General features: G+C 40.4%; 1 protein-coding gene across 1 annotated transcript in view; it reads left to right on the forward strand.

Annotated features, from left to right (window-relative positions):
- adgrl3.1 (adhesion G protein-coupled receptor L3.1) overlaps positions 1 to 13,845 on the forward strand; it is a 116,390-nt gene that overhangs the window by 21,485 nt on the left and 81,060 nt on the right. The window contains exon 3 of the mRNA XM_028591577.1: positions 8,205 to 8,370. Coding sequence (XP_028447378.1) covers positions 8,211 to 8,370 — 160 coding nt within the window. The 5' untranslated portion in view covers positions 8,205 to 8,210. The remainder of the gene's footprint in view (positions 1 to 8,204; positions 8,371 to 13,845) is intronic.

Raw genomic sequence — 13,845 nt, forward strand, 5'->3', positions numbered from 1 at the left:
AGCACATATGTAGTGTATGTTTCTGCTTTGTAGGGAAGTACAATTTTCAGGTGCACCATTTTAATTGAATATACATATTTATCCCGTTACATTCAATTCATACAATTTTTATAGCACTATCTGATATCTGTAGGGTTTTTTTTGTTTTACGAATCTTTGTCCAAGTATTTGACGGTACCGAGGGTACAGGGAGGACAAAGATAAATGCCTTAGGTTATCAACTTGCTTTAAAATTCTCCTCGACTCGCTCTGACCACTTTTGGCACTCCCTATTTCTCCCGCTGCCTCCCTCCATCCTCTCTGTCTCTATCCCTCTTATAACTCCTCCTTTATCCCATCTTTCCATCTCTATCATCTTCAGTCTTTTTCCTTCCTGACCTCATGTATGTATCTCCTCCTTTATCTTCCTCCCGCTCTCATATCCTCTTCATCTCCTCCGCTCCCCTCTCCTCCTCTCTCCTCGTTCCATTCTCCCTTGCACAACTCCGCCTGTCTTGTCTCATGAGGGAGGGAGGGTGCGTAGAGTTGATTAGACTGGAGCATTAGAAAGTTCAGTGCAGAACAGAGCGTGGTGTCTAGCCGCCAGGCGGTGAGGAATCATACAGCAGAGCCTTACAGACAAGGTTGTCGGTGGTGGATTTTCAGGGTGGTTTCAGTGCATCGGATTTCTAGGAGCGTCCTCAGAGCAGCCAGAGGCAGCCATGTGGAAATAGCAGTCCGGTCAAAGCCAAAGCCTCCCCAGACGCAATTTTCTGATTGGCATAGAATGTCTAACATAGAGGGAGAGGAAGAGGTGTGCAGCCAAGAGATGAAATGATTTTAAAGGGATAGATCTCTTTCAAATAAAAATGTTTCCCATGCTAAATGCAAAGGAGGACAAATACAGCCTTGCTCTGCTCCGTCACAGTCCATTATCCCCGACATGTTAAAACAGAATACATGCTTTGATTAAATGATTTTAATAAGCTTAATAAAGGCGCAATGAGAAATTTAAAACCAACAAATAGGGGATTACAAAAATCAATCATTATGACTAGACGGTGCAAAACTGCTTTCACTCTCTCCATTCATTTTTCACTGAGGACTTTGAATTGAGACCACAATGACCAAAACATGTCACACTGATGTAGGGGTGACCTATACCTTTAAGGCTACACTCTGCAGTGCTTTGCTGTTAAGCCACACAAAGGATTTACAACCAGCTCTGTATGAAATAAATTGCCAGCCAGGCCACTTGTCTTCAGGGCACGTTGACAATTGTGCACATTCCTACAGTAAGTGAACCAGCCCCTCAACCAGACACACGCATGCACTCACACTCACACACACGCACGCACACACACACACACACACACACACACACACACACACACACACACACACACACACACACACACACACACACACGGAAAATAGCCAGTGGGAGCGGCAGCCATACTGCATCTGGCTGTACCAGTGAAATGTATAGATTCAAAATGAGAGACACAAGCTGACGTGACTGTTTGTCTTGTTGAATTAAGATTTGGTCAGCACAAACATGTGACATTGACTCATTAATTATTGTGATTTTAATGTGGGATAAGGGGGCTTGTACAATATGCAAACTCCCCCCTTCCCAAAACACCACAGCACATGCAACAGTACAGATACATGTTGTGGCAGACATGTCAAGACATGTTGGGAGTTGACAGTATGTTTTTCCTGAGCCTCTGGTCACACCGAGGGGCCACTTGCTGCTAATTAGTATCGGCGTCTACAGGGCAATTATGAGGGTGGGTCCTCTATTCAAAATCACTTTTCAGTGTTTATATGCTTGTTGTATGTGTGTGTCTTTGTTTGCATTGAGCATACGCGCTACGAGTGTGTGCACGTTTGCACGTGCATGCATGCGTGCGCTTGTGTCTTGTGTCTCTCATTATAGGCCACAGGCCATACTCCCACCAGGTCCTATCCTGATTAGTCATCTCTTCAGCTCCACACTGCCAAATTAGCTACCTGAATTTGTGTGAGTGTGTGTGTGTGTGTGTGCGTGGTCACTCCAATCAAAATTCTCCCAGCATGTCTACCTGGGCTGATGATAATTTGCCACACTACCCATACTCACACTCTGTCACCCACACAGCCTCATTCCAACCCTCTCCATCACTCACACACACGCAAGCACGCACACACACAGCGTCCATGGTGGTTAAATCTACCCTAGCAAGCCAACTGGAGGTAATTTACCGTAGCTTGGCGGACACATGCCATTTTACTGAACATGTTGCATGGCCCCCTGAGCTTTGTTCCGCTCCGAGTTCTCTCCAACAGAGCAAAGAATGAACAACTGAAGAGACTAAAGAGGGGGAAGAAAAGAACAGGTGAAGAAAAAACTTAATGAAGAAAAATGGCAAGGGAAAAAAGACTGCATAAGTGGCTGAGCTTCTTCCTGTGCAGTTACAGCTTACTGCAAGAATAAAAAATTTAATTAAATAAATATATAATAGAACATATGAAAATATATGCATCAGTGTATTTACATTTTTTGGACAAACACATTAAATGCCAGAGTCATGACCGAAAGAACGAGATCCAGGATACAAGCGGCTGAAATGGGTTTCCTCAGGAGGGTGGCTGGCGTCTCCCTTAGAGATCCCTTTGCATCAAAAGGAGCCAGTTGAGGTGGTTCGGGCATCTGGTAAGGATGCCCCCTGGGCGCCTCCCTTGGGAGGTGTTCCAGGCACGTCCAGCTGGGAGGAGGCCTCGGGGAAGACCCAGGACTAGGTGGAGGGATTATATCTCCAACCTGGCCTGGGAATGCCTCGGGATCCCCCAGTCGGAGCTGGTTAATGTTGCTCGGGAAAGGGAAGTTTGGGGTCCCCTGCTGGAGCTGCTCCCCCCGCGACCCGACACCGGATAAGCGGACGAAGATGGATGGATGGATGGATGGATGGATGGATGGATGGATGGATGGATGGATGGATGGATGGACATTAAATGCCTCATCTGACTGTACTGTGTCAACACATATTTTAACTACATTTTTAAGTAATGATGAGCATGTTCCCTTTTAAAACTGAAAACTGCCACAACTGAGGAATCCCACCTTGTTTGTTTACACTATTGATATACAGTACAGGCCAAAAGTTTGGACACACCTTCTCATTCAAATACGTTTCCTTTTATTTTCATGACTATTTATATTGTAGATTCTCACTGAAGGCATCCAAACTATGAATGAACACATATGGAATTATGTACTTAACAAAAAAGTGTGAAATAACTGAAAACATGTCTTATATTTTAGATTCTTCAAAGTAGCCACCCTTTGCTTTTGTATTAATAAGGGAAAAAATTCCACTAATTAACCCTGACAAAGCACACCTGTGAAGTGAAAACCATTTCAGGTGACTACCTCATGAAGCTCATTGAGAGAACACCAAGGGTTTGCAGAGTTATCAAAAAAAGCAAAGGGTGGCTCCTTTGAAGAATCTAAAATATAAGACATGTTTTCAATTATTTCACACTTTTTTGTTAAGTACATAATTCCATATGTGTTCATTCATAGTTTTGATGCCTTCAGGAGAATCTACAATGCAAATAGTCATGAAAATAAAGAAAACGCATTGAATGAGAAGGTGTGTCCAAACTTTTGGCCTGTACTGTATATATAACATAATTAGGCAGAACACGTAAATACAGTTACAGATGGAGAACAAAATGCTATTATTATCACTATTCACTAATTCTAAAAAAAATAATTGTGTGACTTACTCAAACACACACATCCACATGGTATTCTAATAAGCATACACAGGGTAGACTACTAATGCAGCATGGACACATTTCAGACTCTCTTTCTGGAGGCTGAGTGAGCAGGGCATCTGGTCTCCTAGTGATAAGCATGTGTGTGTGTGTGTGTGTGTGTGTGTATGTGTATGTGCGTGTGAAGCATGTTGAGAAGGTAGCCCAGTACGGTCAACACTTATTAGTGAAAGAGAGAATCCCCGAATGAGGACTGCTGTGACACGCAGGACTCTCTTGTTAAGGGACTACACACACACACACACACACACACACACACACACACACACACACACACACACACACACACACACACACACACACACACACACACACACACACACACACACACACACACACAGGGTCAGGCTGCCTCGGTGCACAGATTCAGCCCAACATCAATTAGTTCACGGATGCATGCAATATAGTCTCTGAGAGTAGTGGCCCCGGCAACAGCTCTGTTAATGCCGACCCTGTAGGAAACTAAGATTCAGGCCAGGAAAATATAGAACATAGAAACATTAAATAATTGGTTCTTGTTGAGAAATAATTAACTTTTCTATTCACACTAATGTAATCTAAATTAAAAATCTTTTTTTGTCACAGATGTCGTGAGTTTTATATACTATGAACTTTGGTGGCGAAATATTCTGAAAGGAACAAAAATGCATGTTTATATTTCTGGAATAATTAGACATCTAGCGAGCAGATATAATAACTGGCAGAAATGGATAGAAACAGCAGGTAGAGGACTTTGATCCAGGGGTGGCTATTTGTTTTGGTCTGATCCTGCTTATTATTTGATGTTTTGCTCAGTTTTATGCAGATACTGCTTATCTGCCAGGGAGAGTCTCCGATGGGATATAACTAGCACAGGATAGTCAATATTGAGTTGATGTATGAAAAACATGAAAATATATGGCTCGATTATTTCATCATTTCAACAGTGAGTGTGTTCAGATGGGGCATATGATGTTTGCCAAACCTTATGTGTATGATCATCTGATGAATACGGGGTGCAAACACAACGCATATGTTCTGATAATTAGCACCATTACTGGCAGTTTTTTCATAATATATTAACCAATCAACACATTCAGATAATGGACTGAAACAGGTTAGAGAAACAGGGCAATGCTTTGGGCGACCATTGTTTATGCATTGTGGACTCTGTAGATGGAATATATTTTAATGTTATTATCTGAGCATATGGCAGTATGCCACCCTGCTGAATTATGAACATAACTTGAGTGATTTGGGTTTAGATTAGTCCTAGACTGCTCGAGGCTGTCACGCAACTATTGTCTGGTAAAGGCACCATGAGCATGGTGGAAATGAGAGGGTTAATTAACTGATGGGAGATGGTGGTGCAGCATACGGGGTGATGGAATAGCTTTTGAATTATGGAACAGTGGAATGCTGTGGCGTCCAGCCATATGTCAGTGTATGCCTCCTGTGTCTAGCTGTGGACAGCTGGTCAGATTGCTCATGTTCAACCGAGTTAGGGACCAATCAATCAAAATGGGGCAGCTTGTTGAGTTGTTTAAGCGGGGAGAAGAAATAAGTCTATTGTGATTCTATCACTTTGGTACCATTATGGATTTGTCAGGAACCATTAGCATGTATAAAGTCACTCTCCACTGAATCAGTTTCACCACCTGCTATTGAGAAAGTTGAATATGTTTGTAAGTGCAGCATTCAAGATTCTTTTGAAGAGGATTTGATAGAACACCTGAGGTGATCCAAACCACCTTTCTCTTACTGGTCTTCCTTCTGTTCGATCTGGTTTTGGTTGGTGTAACAAAATTACAGTATGCTGGCATTTTGACCAGCACTTTATTGGAAAATAGATGTTGATATCAAGAGACCAGACTGGTTAAATAGAGGTCACATAAAAAATTAAAAATAAACTTTGGATTTTAAAGTCTTCATGAAATTTCTTACAATTAGGTCAGTGTTGAATATTGTACAGGAATCAAAATAATTACTTTCCAGGTGATACAAATATATTTACACTATTCAGAGCTACAAATTAAAAGTCTAGAAAATTATCATTATTTGATGATTTTATGCTGGAATGCAAAAATAATTTTCTTCAACAATGGGTCTGACTTAACTAAGATTTTTCTTTTTTTTCATCACAATAATTTTAAATGGATTCTCAATTTCAAGGATTTATTTTGACATCCTAAACAGAGTCAATAAAACCCCAGATTACTACACACCTTTTATCATCCTGTTTGTCTCTGGTGTGAGTCTGTTCCCACAGAATTCTGATTTTGCATTGTACATATGCTTCTGGGTATATCTGTCCATCTGTCCTGTCTGCAGCATGAGGCTTTTTGTCATTGTAAATATTCAGAGGATGCATTATGTGTATAATGTATGTACGTCTCTGGTGGTTGTAGAAAGGTCTGTGTCATTCTGACAGGTTCTATAAATAAAATTGGATATTCCTATAGCAGTAGTTGTGGCTTTCCAAAAATATCTAAGGGAGAGACTGTGCCAAAGCAGCTATTTGCCTCCACAGCATGGCATGATGGAGATAGCTGGCTATTGTCTTAGTGCTAGGCCAAAATGATATGGTCACACTGATCAATAGTCTCTGTTACACAAGATGTATTTCTCATGGCTCTGGCTGTCAGCTTTACTCCATCTGTCCCCGGCTGTTGCAAATTTCTATAGTCTCACACGCACGCCCGCATGCACATACACACGTGCATGCGCACACACACACACACACACACACACACACACACACACACACACACACACACACACACACACACACACAGCTGTTTATTTGGAGCTGGGAACAGTGAACATTTAGGCACAAAATAGGACTGCTGTTACCTTTGAACTACTCTCATGAAAAATTATGTTTATACAACATCAACTAGGACGATTGCATAATGACTAAATGTGATGCAATAGACTTATACAATATGATACAAACACAACTCAGAGTCAAACTTGGTAAATATCCTTTTTTTCATGGTTAGAAAGTGAACTTGGGAGTGCAGAAAGAAAGTGATTTGAGTAAATTGTCGGTTGAGGCGAGGAATTGATTGAACGATGCTGGTCAGCTTACTGTAATCAGTATAGAAAAAAAGAAGGAGAAATTATGCTTACCAGTCTGTCACTGCTATAACTAATCTCAGAGACCATCCTCTTATTGATTGTTTATCGCTGATGGACCATGAAATGAACAATTAGATTGGAACATCAATACATTTCACACTTTGATGTGGAATTCCAAGTGAAGTGAAACCCAATACAGACAGCAGCATGATTATGCAAACATTAAGCACAATTTCTGTTGTGTTTTTCTATTTTTCTTTCTACAAGGTCAACATTTAGCATCTAGTTTAGCATTTCCTTGACAGATTTATTGCTCACGGATTATTCAGCATATGGTCTGTTGTCTTGTGAAATATGCATGTATACACATTTTCATATTTAGTATCATCTCAGCATGTATTGGAGATGTAAATGCTCTAAAAATTAGAACAGCTCTCGATTCCTTTAGAAACAGTTACAGAATAATGTGAGATAATGTTAGTCTCTAAAGATAATTAAAAGACAACTTAATGTTGGCTGAAGTTCTTGGTTGTATTAAAACAAATACCTGTGGAATTAGAAACAGTTCTTTAGCTATTGTCAGTTATGTAATGTACAGTGTTTGCCATCTAACAGTGTGCATGCATAATTAAGGGTTCAGTTTAATGATTATCAACCTTATCTCATACTTGTTATTAATTGACATCTCTATTTATACTATATTCTAATCTAATTTTCCTTTTCCTTTCGTATTATTATTCTAGAAAGTTACATTATATTGTGATAGGCTATAGGGTTTTGATAACAACCATTGAAGTTATGCTTCTTAATCATTCCATGCTCTCTGTATTTCTCTTAGCATCGTTAAAGATAAATATTGATTACTGTCTAGTCTACTGTGACATGTCTACAGGAAGCTGCATTGACCTTAGTAAAGTGCTGTTTGTTAAAGCATCAATCTACCATAACTAAATAGAGCAACAGGATGTCAGAGAAAAAAAATTGGTTAGAACTATTTGTTGTTTAAGCAGTTTATCAGTAATGACTAGGAAGCTGCTTTGTTGTTTGAAATATAATTTTTACAGATGCAATTTCAGAGAATGCTGCTGTTTTGTTCTCTGTTGTAAGCGCTTGGTAAACTGTCTGTTAGAAACAGTTTACTAGCTATACATTATTAGAAGTCTAATGGTTGCTAATATACTTGCATCAGCAGCTGAGATTTTTAGGGGGACAAATACAGTCTATGTGTTATACAGAGAGCTAGCCACCTGTAAATGTACAATACACAGAGATAAGGCATTTTAACTTGTTTAGGTATGGCATCCAAGTGAACAAATCCTCTCTGTGTGTCAATTTTGCAGGCCTGTATGGTGTCCGGAACACTGAGCTGTGAGAAAAACAGCTCGCCACAAGACCGTCTGGGCTCAGCAGGAAGTACCTCCATATTTACTTGCAGGTCAACCTCAGACGTCATGTGGACCAGATGCCTGCTCTTCGTCTCAACCTTGTTTGCTCCCATCGCCATTGGTAAGATACAAGACCACACAGTACAGAAGTAAACACATTTACATCCAGGCTGCATTTTTGAGGCTGCTGTTGTAGTGCTGTTTTGTTGGACTATACTATATTGTGCAGTGTTTCTAATATTTGTGCAACTTAATGCATAGAATAGGTGTGGGCAAATTGTAATCAATTACTCATTACACATGTTGAAACATAAAATGAGATGTAGTGGTTTAACTTGTAGCCAACCTACATATCTACTAGGGGTGGGAATCACCAGAGACCTTACGATACAATATCATCACGATACTTATGTCACGATACGATATTATTGCGATTTTAAACATATTGCAATGTTCTGCGATATATTGCAATTCATTAACTTTTTTCCAACTTCAAATCTTTCCCAATTTCAAATTATGTCCCCAAAAGGAAACTTTGTCAACATCTGCTTTATCTAAAAAGATACATTTCTCTGTTTGTTCATCTCACTTCAGTTGTATTGCTGCAAAAATCAGATAGTCAAGCAGACAAACTGACCAACACATATATAATAAAAGATCGATACTTGGCGTCTGTGAATCAATACAGTATTGCCACAGAAAATATTGCGATACTATGCTGTATAGATTTTTTTTTAATATCTACTGACCATCAACAACTAGCTTAACATTATCTCCCAGCCATTGCATGCAACACTCCCGTCCTCACTGTGAAGCTGCACGGGATCATCCCATCTTTCATGGAAGGGTTTTTGACATGTCACAGTAGGAAAAGCACGGATGTAAATAACAAAATTAGCAATGGCTGATATCCATTTGTCTGTTTCAGTTTCAGGGTCCCGGTGTTGTGCATGCTGGCTTACTGTCACACTGTCACGGCTTACTGGGATGCTTGAAAAGAACAGAGCCATCGTTAATGTCATTAGTAACACCTGTGCTTTTCCTACTATGACAATTGAAAATGTCTGCTTAGATAAAGGATTATCGCAGTAGTTTTTTATTTATTTATTTTTTACAGCAAAACGATAGTATTTGTTGCAGCGCTGAAGTAACAAGTTGCATTTTTTTTTCTGGTCACTCAGAATGAATCTGCACACACTAGCAGGCATGTATCCACTTAGAAACACATTTCTACTTGTAGTAATTTACTATAAAGTTTAGTTCAGATTTATTTTATATGCCCACAACCACAAATGGAAGTAATGACTGTACAGCTTGACTCTTTATCCACCCCCACACACCAAAGCACTAGATAGAAACACTGCAGCTGCAAAACCAAGGAAAGACTTAACTCACTAACTCATTTACATATCCTCTATCTTATTGCAGTGTACATCTATAACACTCTTTAGCTCGTCTACGTTCCCTCTCACACACACATTTACACTAAACATGCACAGTGCAGATGCAGCCCCAGTAGGCTGTCTGTATGTTTCCTCCTCTCCCCTGTGACGGTGGGCTTTGAAGGCTCTTACAGGGAGCTCTGCCCCACTTGGACTTAATCCTATTAATGGCTGCTGTCAATCACACTATTGTGAGGAAAAATGGCTGCACACACACACACACACACACACACACACACACACACACACACACACACACATGCACGCACACACGCAAGCACACATGCGCGCAACCATTCACGCACACACACACACACACACACACACACACACACACACACACACACACACACACACACACACACACACACACACACACACACCTCTCTCTTAGAACTTAAGATACTTGGAAGATGGACAGATTCTGGCACACAGTCAGTCTTGAAAAACATATACAGAAACTTTCCTTCAGATATGTGACAGCAATGACACAATTGTTCCATTGTCATCACATAATATTATTGTCCCATACACATCTGTATTCTCCAGCCACCCACTCATGCACCAATATACATTCACCCTGACTGACAAACCTCTTTTTTCACAAAGTCAAAGTCTCCACTGTCTGACCCTTTTCTCCTGTCGCCAAAGCTAACCTTATAAGGTTATCATGCTTCATTGAGCACCTAAGCTATATGGCTGCCTGAGAATGGTCTAGACCTCTCTCTCTCTCTCACACACACACACACACACACACACACACACACACACACACACACACACACACACACACACACACACACACTCACACACACACACACACACACACACACACACACACACACACACACACACACACACACACACACACACACACACACACACACACACACACACACACAGACACACACACAAGCATGTACAGTACTTGTTCACATGCCTGCTGACATGCATGTGCACAGATGATAGACTTTAAATGCTGAAATACTGTACACCCACAGGGACATAGATCCTCCTTAAAAACACACGCATAAACACACTTGCACACACAGGAAGTGCTCACAGGCAGCCACTCAAACACACAAACACCGAGGGCTTTGCTTTAACACCAAGAGATGAGTTTCAGTCAAAGGTATTTGCATCAGTGTCTAAAGAATAAGCCGACGTATGCAAATCATGCTGTTTATACTGAGCAAGGATTAGTTGAAACAAAGACAGTTTAGCTTGAGGACACACAGCAGCAAGCACTCCATCGTCTTCACTGAGCCATGCCTTGTCATTTTGTCAGGGTTATGTGAAGACAAATAAAAGAAAATAGGAAAGCATGGATTTTTGAACAAAATTCACAAAAACACGTTTTTTTGGCATGGACATAGTTTAACCTAATAGAGTGGACTTTTTGATAATGTAAAAATGCTAGGATTGTGCTAAACATCACTGCAGGGGACCTTAAACAAACTGTGGACACTTCACAAGCGTTAAAGGTAAGGCTGTAATTATTTTTTTCTTGTCAAGAAATTCTATGAAAAAACAATAACCAACAATATTATCAGTCCATTTCTCAAAACGTCTGTGACACTCAGTCCCATGGCTTTTTTTCCTACTAAAAACAATGTTTTTGTTTTTTTTTAAATAAAAGTGATTTTTTTTAAAGCAGTTAGGCATTGTAGTTTTTAGCAAATTTTACTCAAAGAGGAGTAAATAGTGCATTTGCCAGGGCCTATTCAAAGCTGTGGAATAATACATTTCAAAATACAGTACACAGTGCAATGTTTATAGTTTTTTTTTTGGACGATGATAGGAAAAACATCTGTGCAATATTCATTTATTGAGGCAACTTTTAAGTCAGGATCTTTTTTTCAATAGTCCCAAGGAAAGAGGGTCCCTGGCCTAAAGTTCACCTCAATAAAATTGCCCAGACTGTGCGAATGGTTTACCTATCATACATTAAGTCAAACAAGCCTTCATTTGGTGAGCAGTCATCTTTACATACTGGACATACATAGTTTTGGGACAACAATGGAGCTCTGTAGCGTAGAGGGAAAAAGCTATATCAGGTTTGTGCTTCAAAAATGTGGTGGTGTTTTTTTTTTTAACTCAGAAGACCCACATTACAGACACCAGCACTGGCCAAATGCTTTGGCAGTTCAAATGAGAGATCACCTTTTAAATCTCTCTCCTCTTCCATCTCACCCTCTCTCTCCTTCTTTCCATCTATCAACCTCTTTCGCCACTCTCTTGTTCTTGGCCCAAATGTAAAAATCGATATCCTTTTGTTTCAGCCCCCTGAGGCAATGAGAGTGTCTGAATAAGATTGTCTGTACTGTCTGTGGCTGCCAACTTTCTGTCACCACTTACACAACTAATGACAGACACATTAACATGCACTTGCTCCAGCTAACACGTTATTGCATGTGTGCAAAGACAGAGGCCGAAATATTGGCGCGGACCGTATGTGCAAGAGATTATGTGCATATTATGTGTCTGTAACAAGAGGTTCTGTGTGACTGCACGTGCTTGTTTGTAAAAAAAAAAAAATGTGCGGAGTGAGTTTTGGAGGCAGGTTAACACAGTGCATGTTTTATAGGTGAGGCAGCTGATATAAATAGATGAATTAAACAGTGACAAATGAGACAGGGCCGTGTGAGCAAGTCACAGCATTTACTGCTGCTTATGAAGGCAGAGTGGCTTTTAATTGGAATACAGATAGACCCCTTATCGGAATTGTGTGTGTGTGTGAGTGCGTGCGTGTGTGTGTGTGTGTGTGAGTGTGTGTGTGTGTGTGTGTGTGTGTGTGTTTGTGTCATAATGCTCTCTTTATGCCCAGCGGGGACCCTGTAAGGCAAGACTGTAAGACATCTGATCCAAAGCGAGTCTAGACAGCTGCCTTACAATACGGTGTATTGATCCCCTCACGCTTCAATTAACCCTCTCTTCAAAATTTACATTCATGCTCACGAAGGCGGACATAATGCCATTGAGAAACTAATAAACTAATACTCATATTGACACAATAATGACCCACTGCCCTCAGCACTCCCCTACGCACATAAAAAAAATTCTTAGCCACTACTAAGACAAACATATTATCTGAATGTGTGCTTAAAGTCTAATCATAGCCTGCGGTGCTATATTTGTGTGTGTGTGTGTGTGTGTGTGTGTGTTGTGGTGAAGGGCAGTATTAAGTAAAGTCCGGGCTGAGTGTCATTGAACTCATTCAGATTCTTTGCTGCATTCGTGTAACCATAACGCTCCTCCAGCCAATAAGAGCCAAGGAAGGGAGGACAGGGTTGCTATGGTTATCGTGACAGGGAGAGCAAGGAAGGTGGTGCTGTGCCTCACTTTTCAGGGATGTTGTAGGTGTGTGTGTGTCCATAGATGTGCACATGTATGTGTGTATTTGCTTTTAAGAAATTATTTTGAAGGCCTTGACAAGATGAATTCTTCAATAAAAAGAAATAGGACAAAACAACAAGCAGTCACGATCACTGGGCCTGTAGACACAAACTACAGACTTAATATGTTTTGTAAATTCGACAGGGACAATGCATATTATGCATATTGCACCAGATATTTCTTTTGGCCAGGGGTAGCCAGTGACACACAATATGAATGAATAAAGTCTACATTATAATTACAGTAGGGCTTGGTGATGACAAAACAGAACAACACAAGTGAACACCCCAGCTGATAACCTAATCTATCTATCAAGGGATAATGGATGATGCTCCAAGGGCTCCCTGCCCTCAAGAACAGAGAATAACAACAGCCAAGCTACACCACAACAACCAAAATCCCTGGGAATATCCAGCCCCACACCCTCAATATCACAGCACCCTACTATAATCACAAGACAATATGTCTTAATAAACATGTTATACATATGTGTTTATAAACATAATTAAAAGGATAAGGACACATTAAAGAGCACAAAAGACTGACCACATGACATCAAGATCACATTATAGCCCACACAGCAGACATTTTAACTTGTCACAGCAGGAATAAGTAATAAGTGTAATTGAAAACATTGCAAATGACTGCATTCCATGCAGGTGCAGGTATCAGGGTCCTATTGTGTCATTGATTACTGGGACACTAGATGGAACTGAGCCATTGTTAACAACATTTGTGTCAACTGTGCCTCTCCTCAT

This window comes from Perca flavescens, chromosome 2, assembly GCF_004354835.1.
Source record: "Perca flavescens isolate YP-PL-M2 chromosome 2, PFLA_1.0, whole genome shotgun sequence".
NCBI lineage: Eukaryota > Metazoa > Chordata > Actinopteri > Perciformes > Percidae > Perca > Perca flavescens.